This window comes from Doryrhamphus excisus, linkage group LG10 (genome assembly GCF_037039965.1).
Source record: "Doryrhamphus excisus strain RoL-2023G ecotype Guam linkage group LG10, RoL_Dexc_Guam_v1.1, whole genome shotgun sequence".
NCBI classification, from domain to species: domain Eukaryota; kingdom Metazoa; phylum Chordata; class Actinopteri; order Syngnathiformes; family Syngnathidae; genus Doryrhamphus; species Doryrhamphus excisus.
In genome coordinates, this window is record NC_136366.1 from 3,213,214 (window position 1) to 3,232,986 (window position 19,773).

General features: G+C 44.0%; 1 protein-coding gene across 5 annotated transcripts in view; it reads right to left on the minus strand.

Moving 5' to 3' along the window:
* The window catches only part of nckap1 (NCK-associated protein 1), a 32,444-nt gene that overhangs the window by 3,365 nt on the left and 9,306 nt on the right, over window positions 1-19,773 (minus strand). For 2 of the 5 annotated variants that reach the window (XM_058063524.2, XM_058063540.2), the window contains 29 exons: window positions 17,312-17,422; window positions 14,574-14,666; window positions 14,448-14,504; window positions 14,225-14,367; window positions 12,831-12,921; window positions 12,540-12,677; window positions 12,410-12,458; window positions 12,169-12,325; window positions 10,180-10,236; window positions 9,759-9,855; window positions 9,574-9,680; window positions 9,359-9,491; window positions 9,203-9,284; window positions 9,071-9,129; window positions 7,895-8,040; window positions 7,667-7,799; window positions 7,472-7,591; window positions 6,270-6,409; window positions 6,045-6,176; window positions 5,759-5,977; window positions 4,505-4,635; window positions 4,340-4,437; window positions 4,171-4,264; window positions 4,008-4,090; window positions 2,871-2,951; window positions 2,712-2,805; window positions 2,511-2,627; window positions 519-628; window positions 339-428 (listed from right to left, as the gene is read on the minus strand). In XM_058063524.2, coding sequence (XP_057919507.2) covers window positions 339-428; window positions 519-628; window positions 2,511-2,627; window positions 2,712-2,805; window positions 2,871-2,951; window positions 4,008-4,090; window positions 4,171-4,264; window positions 4,340-4,437; window positions 4,505-4,635; window positions 5,759-5,977; window positions 6,045-6,176; window positions 6,270-6,409; window positions 7,472-7,591; window positions 7,667-7,799; window positions 7,895-8,040; window positions 9,071-9,129; window positions 9,203-9,284; window positions 9,359-9,491; window positions 9,574-9,680; window positions 9,759-9,855; window positions 10,180-10,236; window positions 12,169-12,325; window positions 12,410-12,458; window positions 12,540-12,677; window positions 12,831-12,921; window positions 14,225-14,367; window positions 14,448-14,504; window positions 14,574-14,666; window positions 17,312-17,422 — 3,162 coding nt within the window. Of the gene's footprint in view, window positions 1-338; window positions 429-518; window positions 629-2,510; window positions 2,628-2,711; window positions 2,806-2,870; window positions 2,952-4,007; window positions 4,091-4,170; window positions 4,265-4,339; window positions 4,438-4,504; window positions 4,636-5,758; window positions 5,978-6,044; window positions 6,177-6,269; window positions 6,410-7,471; window positions 7,592-7,666; window positions 7,800-7,894; window positions 8,041-9,070; window positions 9,130-9,202; window positions 9,285-9,358; window positions 9,492-9,573; window positions 9,681-9,758; window positions 9,856-10,179; window positions 10,237-12,168; window positions 12,326-12,409; window positions 12,459-12,539; window positions 12,678-12,830; window positions 12,922-14,224; window positions 14,368-14,447; window positions 14,505-14,573; window positions 14,667-16,636; window positions 16,754-17,311; window positions 17,423-19,773 lie in introns of those variants that run through there. The other 3 variants (XM_058063533.2, XM_058063548.2, XM_058063555.2) reach the window with 2 other exon arrangements.

Here is a 19,773-nt window from a genome sequence, read left to right on the forward strand (position 1 = left end):
CAGACATGAAATAACACCCCTATAGTCACATTTACACTCCTATTACCCCATATAGTAGACATAATACAGAGTTGTTTTTGTACTTTGGTGGCTAGTCTCATCAAAGTAACATAACTGCCACCTAGCGACCAGTGTCAAATACTGCATACACCATCTGAACGCCTTACTATTATATTTGAATGACTGAAAAACCCATCCAATATCCAACAGCGATGACATACTATATTGAAAAGCAGTGCATTTAGAAGCACTGAGTGGTGAGGGAGCCGCTGTTGCTAAGCTAGCGCTAGCCAATAGAATAATCCCAATAATACTCCTTAAGATGGAAGAAAGCTGACCATGTCCAGCAGCAGGTAGACAGATTCTCTGTTGCGTGTGGTCATCTTGTCCGTCTCCTGGCCGATCTTCAAGAGGCTGGAGGAGGCCAGCTGCACGCGTGGACACAGACAAGGCAAGAGGAGACAGACTTAGCAATATGCTATGATATGCTATGATATGATACTCCATGTCTTCCTCACAGCCAGGAACTCCTTCAGCCGGTCCTCGATGCTTCCTTTGTGGATGGTGAAGAGAGCGGCGGCGATCTGGTTGATGGCCTTGGCCAGACAGTGGATGTTGTTACAGTGGCCTGCAGGGGGCAGCAAAGGTTGACTTTGTCATTCAGAACATGGCAGCCAGCAGAAGAGGTTGCATGAAGACTCTACAGCCTGGTATGTGATATATTTCACTGAAATGGTTGGCATTTATAGAGGAGAATCTTGAAAATGACCACTTCACACTACTGTATGTCAGCAGGATTCGAACAATGACACACTTGTTAGCATCCTTCACTGAGTCCTATGACGCCACAAAGTCATTAGCCACGTTTACATGAGGAGTTTTTCTCTGTCCGAAAGCAATGGTATACATAGAAAGGAATATTCCAATCGCGTGTCTACATGTGCCGCTATAATCAACCAGAATAGCCAATGAGGCATGCCCAGTAAAGCGTAAACACCAACATCACGTGATACCGACTTCTTCGAGTTTTTCTTTCACTTGTTGGAATAACTCCATATTCCCAGTTTTTCCTTTGTCCAGTCTTGGAATTTAGTTTGAATCAAAAACAAACTTTCCGAAGCAATCCAGTGCCGATTGCTCGCCTCCATTTTTAAAACTGAAGAACGTCTGGAGCTGCGTGTTATGTCATATCTCAGCATTCGCTGAAAGAACGCACCCGGGAACAGGAAAAGATAAAGTTCAATCTTGCTAATATTTTATACAGTAAACCTCGGATATATCGGACTCGGATATATCGGAAATTCGCTCACAACGGACAGATAAAAAAGAACCAATTTTTCTGTAATGCATTTCCAATAAAAATTCATTGCACATATCGGATTTTTTATAACGGATTTCACCTATTTCGGACAAAATTTCCAGCCCCGTTCCAATGCATTTCCATTAAATTTCCCTCACATATATCGGATGGCCGCATCGTGGCGCTCTGATTCGCCGAATCGTGACAGGCCGCTATACGACGTCATTTGCAGCGTTGCCTGCGCGTCCAGGTACATTGGAAACATAGTCAAGGAAGTGCCTTTTTATAACGGATAAAATCCGATTTACGCATATACCGGATATAAATCCGATATATGCGTAAAACTGACATTTTCCGGTATACGCATATAACGGATTTCGCTTATATCGGACAAAACCAGTGGGAACAATTGAATCCGATATATCCGAGGTTTACTGTAATTAAGCTCGGCACATGTTTTATTATAGATATGTATTTTCTTTTTTTAATAAAACTGGACTTGTGAATGGCGTATAGAAGGGTTTAGATTCTGTTCACCAGATGGCGCTAATGCACACGAAAGCTGCTTGCTAACCGCCAATAAACAAAATAAGAAAAACACCACGAAGAAGAACGTAGTCTGACAACTTTCCAATTGAGCGGATACAAGATACCTCAATCGGATTGGGGAAAGGGATATTCCAATTATATATTCATTCGGATTGGCACTTTTCTTTGGGAATGAGGTGTATACAAAGGTTGAATGGAATTGAATTCCGAATGGAATTGGAATATTTGGGTCCATGTAAACGTGGCTAATGACACGCTTGCTAGCATCCTTCACCGAGTCCCACGACTCCACAAAGTCAGTCACTTTCACAAAGACGCAAGGTGATGATTACGAGGCGACCTTCAACCAGTTTGCCACGGCCTGAGCTCTGTGAGCGCCACCGTGCGCCGTAACCAATCAATGCCAGTCAGTCCACCGCGCGGCACTCATCTGCATGCGGCGTGGCGTCGTGCCGCTCAAGCAGTAAATTACATTTCCTGGAACGTGTCGCAACGAGGCGAAGTCCGCGCTTCTGTACTGCATGGTTGCTCTTTGTTTTGACCTTCGAGGCATTTTTAGTCACCCCGCTGTGATGTTCTTCTAGACTTTGTCGTATTTAAAAAGACATAGCTTGTATGACCTAGCTGCTATGCTATCACGCTAACATCTCAAAGCAAGTACCTTCGATGGCCGGGCTGTACTGCGACATGACGTTGCTCGCCAGCGTCGGCAAGGAAACGGCCACAAACACCATCAGCAGACACGCGATCTTGTACTCCTCCTCCGGACTGATGTTCTCTGCGCACACAGAAAACGGCGAAAAAAAAAACATTTAGGAGGAAGGTGAGTCTGCGGATGCTCGGCTGCCGTCGGGGCCCTCACCGCTCTTCTGCGACGACAGCGCCACCACCAGCGCCGGATCGATCTCGCAGGGTAAACCTGCAGCTGAGGACAGCTCGTACACGTTCATGGCCACCTGGGTGCGTTTGTCAAGTGTTTAGTGGCGTTTGGGAAAACACAGGAATTACATGACGTGTATACCTTCATGTCCGTCTCTCTGGGAATGTGATCCTTGAAGTCTTCCACTGAACTGACCAGGAAAGGAATGTGGCAGGATAAAACCTGCAAAGGGAAGAATCTTGAAGACATTTTACATCCAAAACTTTCCTCTTCCAGGCTGTCCCATAACGACACTGCACTTTCTCCAGTACGGATGTCATCCATGGATTTGGACGAGGTGTTGCAACCTGCGGTGTCTCAGCCTACCATGGCACAGCCATGACACCCCTGCTTTAAACCATAACTAATCCCGACCCCCTAACATGTACAGGAAATCCTTCTCATTTTCCTGGTTAGAGTACCCAAAACCTTCGGGAAAAAAATTAGAGCCTTCTCAACATGAAATAACACCCCTACAGTCAACTTTACACCTCTTATTAGCCAATGTGGCAGACATTGTAAGATAAACCAGTCTTGAACCAGTCATGATGTGCTATACATATCACTATATTGACGGTTACTATGGTAACCATTATGTACTTTATGGTCATATCACCTTACTTCGGTACGTGACAAAAACTAAAAACTAAAAAAAATGTAAAAAAACTAAAAAAATATTTTTTATAAAAATTAATTAATAAAATTATAAATAAAATAAATTTGCTAAATACAAGGATGAGGAGTCTTGAACCAGTCATGATGTGCTATATATATCACTATATTGACACTTACTATGGTACCCATTATGGCATTGGATGCTCATATCATATTTGGTCATATTTGGTATGTGACAAAAACATAAAAATCAATAAAAAATTAAATAATATATAATAATAAAAATTATTACATAAAAATAATTTATATATAATAAATAATAATAAAAAACAAAAAAATGTAACTATATTAGGAAAGCAGGACGTGAACAAATGCAATAGTTACTGATTGTAAAAGTACCAGATGGAGGGGTAGGATTTAATAAGCTTTGCTTCTTCCTACTCCTTTTGGACATATGGAACTGTGAACTGATTATGGGATGCATTCAATTGTAATCTGATGCATGTTCAAATGAAATAAAACCATTACCATTACCATTACCAATGTGATGGGGTAAAGCGGTGAGGTGGTGAGGGATGTGTGTGTATGTGTGTGTGTGAAAGAGAACGAATGTGTGCCTCTTACATCTCTGAGGGCCTCCTGAGCCAGGGAGCGGAAGGAGAGGATGACTCCGATGATGGTCATTCTCTTGAGCACGCTGTCCACAGCTATAAGGGAGCAAAGCCAAAGCCAGACATGATGATTGACGTGCTGCTGATCCTTCAGCCAAAGAGCAAGCCGTGCTTACAGGTGAGCTTCTTGAACAGCGCCACCATGTGGTCCGGTTTGTCAAAGCTGGTTCTCATCTGAGTCAGGACCTCCATGTTCTCCACCACCAGTTTCTGCACACACACATACATGATCCTGTAAGTTGCGTCATGTGAGCAGTGAAGCTCTCGGCCCGGAGCGTGTCGTACCTTCAGCTCCGCCACCTGTGAGGAGATGTGCCACATGAGACTCTCGCTGAGGAACTTCATGCCGTACGGACCCAAGAGCTCTGACAAGGAGCGCATCTCTGTGAAGGAGCAAAAAGGAGGATCGTGTACTCGTCTTTATGGAGTTACGAGGAGGCGTGGCTTTACCGGAGATGTCAGAGTATTCCTCAGCGTTGAAGGTCAGCTCGTTCTCTGTGGGGAGGTTGACAAAGGCCTTCATGGCAGGGAAGTAAGCAATATGGCCGTTGCTGACCTGGCGCAGTAACGTCTCCAAGTACCTGCAAGTACATGTACACACAAGACTGAGTATGACAGTTTTTTTCATTCATCCCAAACAGGTTCAAGTCTCTCGGCTTGGTGTTACCGGGTCAATGGAAACCATCAGAGGGCCTTCAGAACCAGCAGTGCTGGCCCGTGACACACACACACACACACACACACACACACACACACACACTACGAGCAATGGAGTTGTTTTTTCGAACCAATGAGATGTGAAGATGGCCGAGCAGTGACAGTTTTGTGGTAAATCCATCATGTTTCCATCAATTTAATAATAATACTAATATTATATTTAATATTATTATATTTATTATTATATTATTAATATAATTATGAATATCAATAATAATATTATTATTAAATTACAATATAATACTAATCCATCAACAACTATAAAAGCAATCTTCACTCGCTAAATGTACTGCAAAAAATAAAAACATTTTAAAAAGTTAAAAAAACAAAAAAATTTAATAAAAATGTATAAAAAAATTTAAAAAATTAATTACATTTGAATAAATGATTAAATCAAATTTAAATTTAACTATATTATATGAGGAAAGCAGGAAGTGAACAAATGCAAGTTACTAACAGTTACTATAGTACTGATTATTACCGATTGTGTGGTCATATGACCTCGTACTTTGGTACATGACAAAAATAAAAGTAAAAAAAAAAAAAATTATATTATTTATATTAGGAAAGCAGGAGGTGAACAAATGTAACTGTTACTGATTGTAAAAGTACCAGATGGAGGGGTAAGGATTTAATAAGCTTTGCTTTTTCCTACTCCTTTTGGACATGTGGAACTATGGACTGATTATGGGATGCATTCAATTGTAATCTGATGCATGTTCAAATGAAATTAAACCATTACATTACCATTTATGATTGCACATCATAAATAGTAATTTCCCTTCAAGCCGTAGCATTTAAACAACGTGTCAAACGACATCGGAATCTGATCTCATGTCAGTTCTTTTACCAAATGAACACCAACATTCTTATCTTAGGATATTGGAATACATTTCTGCAGCAGGAATGGACGATGTGAAAATGATCACATCATGATTATCAACAATTAGTAAATATTAAACATCAATATCAAACAGTCCCACTCACCAGTTGGTGTACAGGCTGGTGATGGTGGGCTCGCCGTGGCTGTCCAGGTGCTGCGTCTGCTGCAGCAGGACGTTGTTGAAGACCCGGGTGATGTCGATGGTGACGTAGTTCTCGATGGACTGCAGCACGGTCATGTAGGCCCGAACGCTGGTCAGCAGCTCGCTGGGCTTGGCGATCTCCTGAGTGGCCTGGTTGTACATCGTCATGCCAACGATGGACCTGAGGGAAAGAGGCGGAGCTTTTGTCAGCTGCAGAAATCTCAAATCTCCTGCTTACGCGTGCTTACTTGGTGAATCGGATCTCCAGGTGGGAGGTGAGGTACTCCCTGGGTGTGAAGGTGTGCTCCCACACGGCCAGGTTGGGAACGTAGTTGATGGAGAAGCAGAGTTCTGACAGGGCGGTGTGGAGTTTGTCCAGACTGGAAGAAGAATAAAATGTTCCAGTCCCAAACGGCTGATGGATCAGCTTCTCAGCTTAAGAAGTACTACTAGGTCAGGTCAGGTCTGCTTACTTGGTGACCAGTAGTCGGCTCTTCCTCATGCTCTCCACTCCTGGTTTCTCTCTCTCCGGCTCACCCTTCTTCCCGGTGGCCTTCTTGCTCTTCTTGTTGACGGCCTGGCTGATGGTTTTGGCACAGTGTTTGGGAAGCAGCTGCACACGGAAAACCGAGATTCAACCACATGGATGAAATACGACCGCTTCCTAACGATTAACCATTCCATAGCATTGCACACTGGTCACTAGGTGTCAGCAATGGATGTAATATTCAGCGAGACACACAAGCACCAAACCTGATAGTCCCCATCACAAGATACTGCTGCAGCTGTAACCCATGCCAAGCAGGTTTCTATGCTCTGGGTATATACAGCATATTGACATTCATTCATTCATTCATTTTCTACCGCTTATCCTCACGAGGGTCGCAGTGGTGCTGGAGCCTATCCCAGCTGTCTTCGGGCAAGAGACCGGTGGCCAGCCAATCACAGGGCACATATAGACAAACAACCATTCACACTCACATTCATACCTATGGACAATTTGGAGTCGCTAATTAACCTAGCATGTTTTTGGAATGTGGGAGGAAACCGGAGTACCCGGAGAAAACCCACGCATGCACGGGGAGAACATGCAAACTCCACACAGAGATGGCCGAAGGTGGGCATATAGACATATTTGATAAATTATTTAGAAATAAGGAATACTGCTTTTGTGAAAATCAACTTTTCACGGTCAGTGGTAAACCCGATTTACAGCAATAAATTGTTACTTGGTTGCACGGCGGTCGAGTGGTTAGCGCGCAGACCTCACAGCTAGGAGACCCGAGTTCAATCCCACCCTCAGCCATCTCTGTGTGGAGTTTACATGTTCTCCCCGTGCATGCGTGGGTTTTCTCCGGGTACTCCGGTTTCCTCCCACATTCCAAAAACATGCTAGGTTAATTAGCGACTCCAAATTGTCCATAGGTATGAATGTGAGTGTGAATGGTTGTTTGTCTATATGTGCCCTGTGATTGGCTGGCCACCAGTCTCTCGCCTGAAGACAGCTGGGATAGGCTTCAGCACTTCCAGTAGAAAATGAATGAATGAATGAAAACTCACTTCAAGGCGGACACTGATATCGACTGATATTGAAATAGTCAGCAGCTCTGAAGACGATACCGCTAGGAGATGTTTGGTGCAATATTGGAAGTGTCAGTGTCAAGTGTCATCCCACCTGGTCACTGAGGGTACATTGTTCCGTGCAGATATCGGTGATCAGGTTCCGGGCTTGTTTGGCCATCTCATCCAAAAACATGTTACACAGTGACAAGCTGCGGTCGCCTATGTGATGACGCTGCAAGGACAAGGCAACATGGTTGTAATCATCTCCACGATGCTACCGTGTGTCTTATGTCGTGTATCCGCTCACCTCCTCAGGACACAGCTCGTGCGTGCAGGACATGAAGTGTGTGCAAAGCAAAGGGAAGCAGATGGAGTGACGGCTCTGAGAGGGAAGCTCCAAGCACTGCTGGAACATCTTCTCAAATGCACGACTGTAGAAGCTGCAACAAAAGGAGGAACACACAAAGAGCACAGCTTTCATGGTAATGGCATGGCGGTTTCCTATATATATAGTCATCAATGCCGCACGTCTCACCAGAATATAGACAGGTCTGACGTCTCCACCAGCATCTCCACCAGCGAGTCCACCATCTTGGTGTGGAAGATGATGGTGTTCATCATTTTGCCCAGCTCCTTGTGGTCGGCGATGCCCAGGCTAGCTTTGGACACGCTGGTGTAGGCCTGCACAGAGGAACCGTCATTCCACACATTGCTGCTACAGAGCATCCCACTCACCATAACCCACACAGAAAGCTTTCTAGATCTTCCAGGAATGATTGGTCTCAACCTACATTCTTATTCTGGGAGAACAACAAATTGTAATAAGTCATGAATATTGAGATCTACATCAGGGGTCTCAAACTCAATTTAATTGGGGGCCACTGGAGCTCGGGTCTGGGTGAGACTGGGTCGCATCAGGTTTCCCCCCCCCCAAAAAAACACATTTATTAAAAACAAAAAAAATTTTAAAAACTTCGCTTTGGTTACAATTTTCTACAATAAAAGCTCTGATAAAACATTCCACTGTTCTCAAATATCTTACTTTTTATTTTTTTACACAAAATAAGATGAAAAATAAATAAACAAATCAAGAATAAAGAAAATCAATCAATCAGTAATAAATAAATATAATAATAATAATAAAACGGCAAATAATAAAAACTTAAGAAACCACATATAGTTGGTGGGTAGACAAATGATTTTTTTCAGATTAAAATGAACAAAGCATTATTAGAGCCCTGTAGACATGACAAAACACGACTATAGTCACATTTATACTCTTTTTATTTACAACATATTGCGCAACTGCAGGGTCTTGAGACACATGCTAACTCGCAAACTAGAGAGCTAGCCACCTAAACGGTAGCCTTCAAGTTATTTCCTTTAAACTTAAATAGCCAAAAACTTACCACTTCCACACGGATAGGGAGGATAACTATTAACAGTTATTTAACCTTTAACATGAACATTAATCAAACGTAATAATTTTTTCTGGGTACATGATACCATACAGCATCCATATCAAACTTGCGCGGGCCGCACTAACATTAAACTTTCATATCAAGGCGGGGGCCTCAAACTAGTGTCCTGCGGGCCACATTTGGCCCGCGGGCCGCGTCTTTGAGACCCCTGCTCTACATTTTAACCTTACGCCATCATGTCATTCACTCAATATGCCCCCCCCACCCCCCCACCCCACGCTTTGGCTCACCTGCAGTCTGAACCAGTCCAGTCTCATGCCCCTGAAGTCAAACACCTCACCATCTTCCACTGCAACGTACAAACACCTGAGCTCATTCCAGGTTTCCACACATTTTCTCCTCCTCCGTGACGTTCCGTTTACCTTGTTTGACGCTGAGGGAGGTCATGGTGTTGACGAATGAAGACATGATGATGGACTCATCCTCTGGGCACACGGACAGGTTCTAGCGGACGTACAAATGAGAAGAACTGAACTGAATTGAACGCCGCGTGAAGCTCTCCAGTGTTCTCTTGCTACCTGCACCAGCTCGTTGAGCACAACGGCGTCGAAACCCGACAGGTACTGCACGTAGTAGCGCTGCATGACCGGGCCGTACTTCCTGACGTGGGCTCGCAGCTCCTCCATGTAGAAGATCAACTCCGCCAGGTGTCTAGCAAACACATGTGGGAGGAGAATGAAACCACGCCGGCGCGCTGACGCGTTAGCTCGAGTAGAACATCGGGAGCGTGTACTTGTCGATGAAGTCGTCTGTGCTTTTCTTCTGGATGTTGTCGGCGTGTCGAAGCAGCCAGATGATCTCGTCACGGGCAAAGGACAGCGCCATGAACACAAATAACGCCTACGAGGACGAACGGGGTTGAAAACAGCATTTATAGTTGGTGCAGCGAACATGGCGGCGACAACGGTGCCTTATTACCTTTGGGCCCAGCAACCCCGGCTGGTCCGCCAAGACGGTGGCCAGCTCCTTCAGCGCCGACCTGAGGAATTTGCGCCTCTCTCGGTGCATGGAGCCACTGCAAAGACGCAGAACGGAAGACGTCAACATGCTAGCTAGAAGATTCCACAGCGTTTTGACACTTTGAGGACAATCCCCGCCAGACAGCAGAGTGAGGGAACGACAGCCATGGCGGGGGAATAAGAACAAAGATGAAAGCGGGAGACAGATTAAGTACAGAGGATGAAAATGGGGAGAAGACAAAGACAGACAAAGGAAGGCCAGACGAGTCCCTGCGAGGCTTAAGAGCAGGTCGCTGCCATGATGGTTAAAAGCAGAACAGGAAATGCAGAAGCAGGTGACTAAATCGATGACTTTTGAAGTAGAGAAAAGGCTTTCATACGCGTGAGACAGGGCCTGCTCCTTGCACTCTCTGATGTCATTGATGCGTTTGTTGTACCTGGGAAACACACATAAAAACACAAACATCGTTTCATAAGACACTTGGACATCTTTAACATGATTAGCAGGATGACTTCCCACTTTATAAGCTTCCAACTCCTCGTGGTTCCTAGCTCAGTAAGACTCTTTTCAACCCAATCGTGGAACTAAAGAACAGAAAGTGCAGTAATCCCTCCTTTATGGTGGGTGATTGGTTCCAGACCCCACCCTGCTATGTCAATCTCCACAAAAAATACCCTTTTCACATGATTAGAGCCCTATAAACAAATATCATCCGTCAATTAATATATGTTCAATTCAATTCATTCATTTTGTACCGCTTTTCCTCACAAGGGTTGCGGGCGGTGCTGGAGCCTATTCCAGCTGTCTTCAGGCGAGAGACTGGTGGCCAGCCAATCACAGGGCACATATAGGCAAACAACCATTCACACTCACATTCATACCTACGGACAATTTGGAGTCGCTAATTAACCTAGCATGTTTTTGGAATGTGGGAGGAAACCGGAGTAGCATCGTTGTGGCATCGTTGTTTAGACATTTTGTCTAAAAATGCACTCCCCCCCTCTGTTTTCTTTTTTCTTCTTTTCTATCCCCTCCTGCTCCGGTCTGACCACTCCAAATTTACAAAACATCATTCATTCATTCATTTTCTACCGCTTTTCCTCACGAGGGTCGCACGGCGGTGCTGGAGCCTATCGCAGCTGTCTTTAGGCGAGAGGTGGGGTACACCCTGGACTGGTGGACAGCCAATCACAGGGCACATATAGACAAACAACCATTCACACTCACATTCATACCTATGGACAATTTGGAGTCGCTAATTAACCTAGCATGTTTTTGGAATATGGGAGGAAACCGGAGTACCCTGGAGAAAACACATGCAAACTCCACACAGAGATGGCCGAGGGTGGAATTGAACCCTGGTCTCCTAGCTGTGAGGTCTGTGTGCTAACCACTCCACTGCGTGCAGCTCAATTCAGTTCAATTCAATGTGTACCGTATTTTCTGGACTATAAATCGCACAAAAATGCATCATTAGTAACCTCCGTTTTACGCCAGTCCCTAAAAAGTTCCTCACGCCAAATGTGGCCCGCAGGACACTAGTTTGAGGCCCCCGCCTTGATATGAAAGTTTAATGTTTAAAGTTTGATATGGATGCTGTATGGTATCATGTACCCAGAAAAAATGATTACGTTTGATTAATGTTCATGTTAAAGGTTAAATAACTGTTAATAGTTATCCTCCCTATCCGTGTGGAAGTGGTAAGTTTTTGGCTATTTAAGTTTAAAGGAAATAACTTGAAGACTACCGTTAGGTCGCTAGCTCTCTAGTTTGCGAGTTAGCATGTGTCTCAAGACCCTGCAGTTGCGCAATATGTTGTAAATAAAAAGAGTATAAATGTGACTATAGTCGTGTTTTGTCATGTCTACAGGGCTCTAATAATGCTTTGTTCATTTTAATCTGAAAAAAATCATTTGTCTACCCACCAACTATATGTGGTTTCTTAAGTTTTTATTTGCCGTTTTATTATTATTATTATATTTATTTATTACTGATTGATTTTCTTTATTCTTGATTTGTTTATTTATTTTTCATCTTATTTTGTGTAGAAAAATAAAAATTAAGATATTTGAGAACAGTGGAATGTTTTATCAGAGCTTTTCTTGTAGAAAATTGAAACCAAAGTGAAGTTTTTTTAATTTTTTTGTTTTTAATAAATGCGTTTTTTTGTTGTTTTTTGGGGGGGGAAACCTGATGGGGCCCAGTCTCACCCAGACACGACCTCCAGTGGCCCCCCAGTAAATTGAGTTTGAGACCCCTGCTGTACAGTATATGGCATTTCAATAGAACACACTACGCAGTCACAGCAGTAGCCTAGCACGTCGACTCTTGCGTGCCCCCCCCCCCCCCCCCGTGTGTCCGCCCTTACCCTCGGATGTTGACAAAGAGGTCCTCGGCAGCCTTGTGGATGTGGAAGACTTCATCCCTGAAGAGACAGAGGCAGGTGGAGCTTTGCAGGGCCAGCTTCCACAATGACAACGCCGCCGCGTCGCTGTTCAGCACGGCGTGGCAAAGGATGAACCCGACTGGAGGGAGAAGAAGAAAAGGGCCCACGACAACGCTCAATCATGACTCAAATAGCCGACATGGGCATCCCTTTCAGTACTTACACACGATCCATTTCTCCATTGCGTCCAGGGATAAATATTCACAAGGCATCTGGAAAGAGAGACAGATGCTCATGAGATGATCTTCTCATCAAGGAAGTCACATGATTGGACGTGAGGGTGTAACACTAACAGTGTCTGACTGTGCGGGGTTGAGCATGGTGGACGGAGCAGAGATCAGAGACAGCAGCTGAGCATTCCTCCACTGGTCCGCCGACAGATTCCTTCTGGGATAAACCATCTGAAGACTGATGAGGGCGTCCGACAGAGACTGTGGCGACAAAGACCCGACATGGGGGCTAACTTTTATGACAGCATGAAAGCTCTTCAGTGCTAAATATTGTCCGGCAACAAAGGGAGGACCCGGCGTGAACACCACCAACATTAAACCATGTCAAATTCTAAATGACTGGAAGTGGACTACCTTCCCATGTGGGACAAACTCCTCCATCATCTTCTTCAGAGGATTTTCATAATCCACAATCATCTGGCCCAGCCTGGGATACTCACGGTCACTGAGACACAAACAAACAAAAACACAAAACATTAGCTTGTTTTACAGTATTTGTTTATATTCTTCTCATTAGCCACGTTTACATGGACCCAAATATTCCGATTCCAATTGGGTTATTTGCTAATTTAACCTTTGTATACACCTCATTCCCAAAGAAAAGTGCCAATCCGAATGAATATATAATCGGAATATTCCTTTCCTTATCTTGTATCCGCTCAATCGGAAAAATTGTCAGACTGTGTTCTTCTTCGTGGTGTTTTTTCTTCTTCTGTTGTTTATTGGCGGTTGGCAAGCAGCTTTCGTGTGCATTAGCGCCATCTGTGGAACAGAATCTAAACCAGGGGTGGGCAAACTACGGCCCGGGGGCCACATCCGGCCCGCCAAGTGTTTGAATACGGCCCGCCCAATCTTTCCAAAGTATTTCATTTAAACTCAACATACAACCTGGGATCATGGCCTGAGCCAACCTTTTGATGGTTTTATCAATTTCGTTTTTTGACATGGTCTGTTGTCCATGATGGATGGGAAATCGATGAATTCAATCTACAGTATGTCTTCCATCCCATAAGAGTTTTTTTTGGGGGACATGCTACGTGTCCCCAAAAAATGCTACGTGTAACGCTACGTGGATTTCCATTCGGATCTTTCAGTTTTTGGAGCCTTTGATTCAGTACAGAAGCGTACCCAAAAAAACACCCATGCCTGAAAGCCTTGAAAGGCGCTTTGGTAACACTTCACCTTCCCGGTAAAATACATAAACCACGGGTGTCCAAAGTGCGGCCCGGGGGGAGCAAAGCTCATTTTCGAAGATTGTTTTCATGTGTGCCCTGTGATTGGCTGGTTGACCAGTCCAGGCCTGCGACACTCGTTATAGAAAAATGGATGATTGGAAACTTTAAACATCCTCATGTTAAGTATTGATTCGAGTAAAAACTAAATAATAATAAATAATAATAATAATAATAATAATAATAATAATAATAATAATACAGGGCTACAGATCACATATAGATACTCAACATAAACATGTACATACGGATATGAGTTTTGGTCCATATTGCCAAGCCCTACATCACTGTGAACCAGACTTCCTTCTGGGAATCGAACCCGGGTCTCCTAGCTGTGTGGCCAGTGCACTAACCACTCGTCCAATGTGCAGCCATACAGTATATTTTTTACAGTATGATTATTTTTCTCTTATTATGTATAAGCTAGGTACTGTCACCGTGTGTATTTGGTACTCTAACTCTTACATACACTCTTACATACTCTTACATATGGAGCGTGTGCGTTTGTTCAGTCACCTGGCTCCATGCGTCATCTCGTGAGCGTAGTTGTACAGCCCGATGATGGCTTTCCTCTCCTCGATGCGTGAGAGTATTATCATGAGCGTCGTATACGTCACCACCAGGTCCAGGTAGTTCTTGGTGAGGTCAAAGTTGACCGTCTGGCAGAAGAGCAAAGCGCACAAAGTCAGAAGACATCCGCGGCATTGAACGCCACATGAAATGTGCTCTTTGGACGTACAATGTCAAAGAAGACTTGGCATGCATCCATGGTGTTGAGCAGCTCGCACACGTGGTCCTGTTGGGGCCCCACATGAATACGTTCATGAAAGTTCATCATCTCGTGATAATGACCGTGTCCTCCTACCTTAAACTCCATGACGTCTACAAAGGTGAAGTAGTAGAGAGCCAAGTTCTTCAAAATTTCGGACTTTTCTTTCTGCAGCTGAGCCAGCTGTTGCTGGAACACCACAAGAAACACCGAAATATTAATATCATGATATTTAAGTATGCAATACCCGTTTGCCTTTCCAGAATCATTTTCACCTAACCAAGTATTTCTTTTCCCCTTCCTTGTTTTGGAATGTCTGTCACACTTCCATGTTTCAGATCATCAAACGTAACACAACATTGAAATGTTTTACTACCTGTGTGGAAAACGTGACTAAAAAGTTATGATTAAATCAAAACAAAGGTCAGGTGAATTGAGATCTATCAGTGTGGAAAAGGTTCTAAAGCTATTTCTCGAAAGCTTTGGGACTGCAGCCAACTACAGCGAGAGCCGTTATCCACAAATGGCCAAAATGTGGAACAGCAGTGAACCTTCCCAGGAGCGCCCAGGCCACCTGACTTGCCTCAGTTAAGGTCGGTGTCCATGACTCCACCATAAGAAAGACACTGGGGGAAAAAAAAAACAGCCAGCATGGCAGAACTCCAAGACCAAATTGAACTTTTTGGTCAAATATGGTGGTGGTAGTGTGATGGTCTGCTGTAATAAATGGAAGCATGAATGCTGCTGAAGGAGAATATTCGGCCATCTTTGGGTGACCTCAAGCTGAAAGCAACGTGGCTCCTGCAGCAGGACAAATGATCCAAAAGACAGCAGCAAGTCCACCAAAGCAAATGAAGACTTTGGATTGGCCTAGTCCAAGTCCTGAAGACTGAATCCTATTGAGATGCTGTAGCATGACCTTCATGCTGGAAAAGCCTCCAGTGTGGCTGAATGACAACAATGAGACTCATTGCAAGTTATCACAAAGGCTTGATTGCACTTGTTGCTGCTAAGGGTGGTCCTAGCACTTATTAGCTTTGGGGGGGGCAGTCACTCTTTCACACAGGGACATGGAGCTTTGCATTTGTTTTGGTTTCAAAAGTGTGTTGTCATTGACTAATATTTACATTTGTTTGATGATCCCAAACATTCAAATATGACAATCATACAAAAAAGAAGACAAAGACTGTAAATATCAGGGGTCTCAAACACTAGTTTGAGGCCCCCGCCTTGATATGAAAGTTTAATGTTAGTGCGGCCCGCGCAAGTTTGATATGGATGCTGTATGGTATCATGTACCCAGAAAAAATTATTACATTTGATTAATGTTCATGTTAAAGGTTAAATAACTGTTAATAGTTATCCTCCCTATCCGTGTGGAAGTGGTAAGTTTTTGGCTATTTAAGTTTAAAGGAAATAACTTGAAGGCTACCGTTTAGGTCGCTAGCTCTCTAGTTTGCGAGTTAGCATGTGTCTCAAGACCCTGCAGTTGCGCAATATGTTGTAAATAAAAAGAGTATAAATGTGACTATAGTCGTGTTTTGTCATGTCTACAGGGCTCTAATAATGCTTTGTTCATTTTAATCTGAAAAAAATCATTTGTCTACCCACCAACTATATGTGGTTTCTTAAGTTTTTATTATTTGGTGTTTTATTATTATTATTATATTTATTTATTACTGATTGATTGATTTTCTTTATTCTTGATTTGTTTATTTATTTTTCAATTTATTTTGTGCAGAAAAATAAAAATGAAGATATTTGAGAACAGTGGAATGTTTTATCAGAGCTTTTATTGTAGAAAATCGGAACCAAAGCACTGAAAAAGTTTGTATATTTTTTAGTTTTTAATAAATGCGTTTTTTTTTTTTTTTGAAAACCTGATGCGGCCCAGCCTTACCCAGACCCTAGCCCCAGTGGCCCCCAGGTAAATTGAGTTTGAGACCCCTGGTATATATGTATATGTTCTTAAGACAGCGTGTAAAGCCAAAATAGACCACTTTAATGACTAAAACCACTGTATTGTAAAGTGGGCGCTTAGCACATGCCGAGCAAAAGCAGCCATACAAAGCAGCCAAACAACCCAAGTCGTATAAGCCTGAAAAACATTTACAAATAATTAGTCTGGCAAAACTCAAATGAAATGTACAAAAACTTACCAAAAAGCACAAGTCCGGGCAGGATAAGCCGGGATTAGCATGCAAAACAAACAAACACAGAAAGAAAGGCAGAAAACAACGTAAGACACAATTCCTGCACATTGATATTGAATAAAACACACACACAAACACGCTGAATAACGGCTTTACGTAAGCACTTAGCGAGGTAAAAAAAAAAAAAAAAAAGTTTGGTACTGCAAAGCAATGACTACATTTAGCTCTCAACGCACACACACACTGCACAAAATATTTTCTCCAGCTTTGCACTTTGTCTAGTTTGTGCACACCTGGAGGTTGGAAGAACTGGAATAAGTGAGGATTCGATTGATTAGCACTAATCAAAATAACTAATTTACCATGAACACACACAGAGTATAGAGGGGGAGGAGCCACTGTCCGTGGCCTAGCAGGGTGCACTGTAGTTGGACACCTGCGCCGAGCAGCCGGTGTGAAACTATGGAGGTCATCAAGGGGGCTCGTAAGGGGTTTTTTTTCCCCCTCATGGTGAACCTTTGGCTACAACTAGCATCCAAACAATGCTATCAGCGCTAGCTCAGCATTTTGATTGCGTTACAAGGAGGCTGTATAAAAATGTAAATTTATGTACCTGTAAATTCATCCTACACCAAAAAAAAAATTAAAAAAAAATGATTTCAAACAAGCAGGCGCACTCACGTTGTTATTGCGCGTCTCCACAGCAGGGAACTTCCTAACGATGAACTTGACTGCGGACTCCAGGTTTTTGTCCACCAGATAGGAGGGCTTGGCCTTGGGGTCGCCGCATGCCTGGAAGGAGGAGAAGAGACGTGACACATTATTTTGAATCCGCAGCGTGTTTCCTCAAGGTGGGGCGTGTGGAAAGCACAGTTGAGTCTGTGCCCCCCCCCCGTGTGATCACCACAAACATGATGCAGCGTCCTGCACGCTAACGTTAGGATGCTCATGATAAGGACAGGGTAGATTTCCATTTCGCTGAATGGAGTCTACTGGCAGAAATGGAAAAGTGTGTGGTTTTCATGTTTGGAGAAAGCAGGCTGTGAGTAGGCCAGACCAGACCTTCATTGGTCTGTCAGTGTTTGTCAATAAAAGTCTACGTTACATGGAGGCATGGTCCAGCTGGGATTCTGGATCTTCTACAAGCATACATCAATAAAGCACATTTTCATGGGAAGAATCCTAAAAGAGTGTCGGCCTGTTGATTTCAGGTACTCTCCTGCATCATGACCTCTACACTCCCGCATCATGACCTGGACACTCTCGCATCATGACCTCTACACTCCCGCATCATGACCTCTACACTCCCGCATCATGACCTCTACACTCCCGCATCATGACCTGCACACGCCCGCATCATGACCTGCACACTCCAGCATCATGACCTCCATACTCCTGCATCATGACCTCTACACTCCTGCATCATGACCTCTACACTCCTGCATCATGACCTCTACACTCCTGCATCATGACCTGCACACGCCCGCATCATGACCTGCACACTCCAGCATCATGACCTCCATACTCCTGCATCATGACCGGTACTCTCCTGCATCATGACCTCTACACTCCCGCATCATGACCTCTACACTCCCGCATCATGACCTGGACACTCCCGCATCATGACCTGGACACTCCCGCATCATGACCTGGACACTCCCGCATCATGACCTGGACACTCCCGCATCATGACCTGGACACTCCCGCATCATGACCTGGACACTCCCGCATCATGACCTGGACACTCTCGCATCATGACCTGGACACTCTCGCATCATGACCTGGACACTCTCGCATCATGACCAGTACACGTGTGTATCATGACCTGCACACGTCCGCATCATGACCAATACACGCCCGCATCATGACCTCTACACTCCCGCATCATGACCTCTAAAATCCCACATCATGACCTGCACACGCCCGCATCATGACCTGGACACGCCCGCATCATGACTGGTACTTTCCCACATCATGACCTCTACACTCCCGCATCATGACCTCTAAACTCCTGCAACATGACTTGCACACATCCGCATCATGACCTGCACACGCCCGCATCATGACCTGGACACGCCCGCATCATGACTGGTACTTTCCCGCATCATGACCTCTACACTCCCGCATCATGACCTCTACCCTCCTGCAACATGACTTGCACACGCCCGCATCATGACCTGCACACGCCCGCATCATGACCTCTACACTCCCGCATCATGACCTCTACACTCCCGCATCATGACCTCTACACTCCCGCATCATGACCTCTACACTCCCGCATCATGACCTCTACACTCCCGCATCATGACCTGTACACGTCTGCATTATGACGAGTACACTCCTGCATTATGACCAGTACACACCTGCATTATGACCAGTACACAATTGTTTGCAGAAATGCTGCACTAAAATATTATTACTGTTAAAAGGGGAACAAAGTCTAAACAGGTTTTCTATGCGGGTTATTGTGTGTTGCTGCTCTATAGGGGTCCACAGCTCAATACAAAGGGTTGGAAAATGAGCATAACGGGTCCCTTTTAATATGAGACGATAGCTTAACAACTCAAACACAATATACTGTATATACATTAGGGTTGGGTGAGTTGATGACATTGTGAATTTCCTCTTCCAGATCGTGAATGGAAGCTAGCCGGGTTAGCTTGTGTGGTTGTATGTGTGTGTGACTCGGGCTGGATGAGTATTTTTTCACTAGGTTGCGTTTTAGGGCTTTAATGTAAGGAGGGTTTTACAGTGCCCCATGATCACATAAAAAACATGCGAAGCGTGTATTTTCATATCGTTATACATCCCCAAAATATCATAATAGATGCTAAGGTCCATATAACCCAACCCAACCATTATGTATACATTCAATATAGGATACAATCCACTAATGACTGATCCACTGTGCTCAGTGCCCTTCATAAAAGAAAGAATTTTACAACACATCTGCGGGTTTGGACTGTGTTCCTCTGCGTGTGCGAGCATGTGTGTGTGAGAGGGCATGCATAGATAAAAGTATGCATCTTGTGTTGATGACAATGACGGCAAATGACGGCAGCTCGACGGCAGCTCAACTGCCTGTCCAAGCAAACTATTACCTTCATGCTAGGTTACTTTTTGAAATAATGTTGCTATCTTCT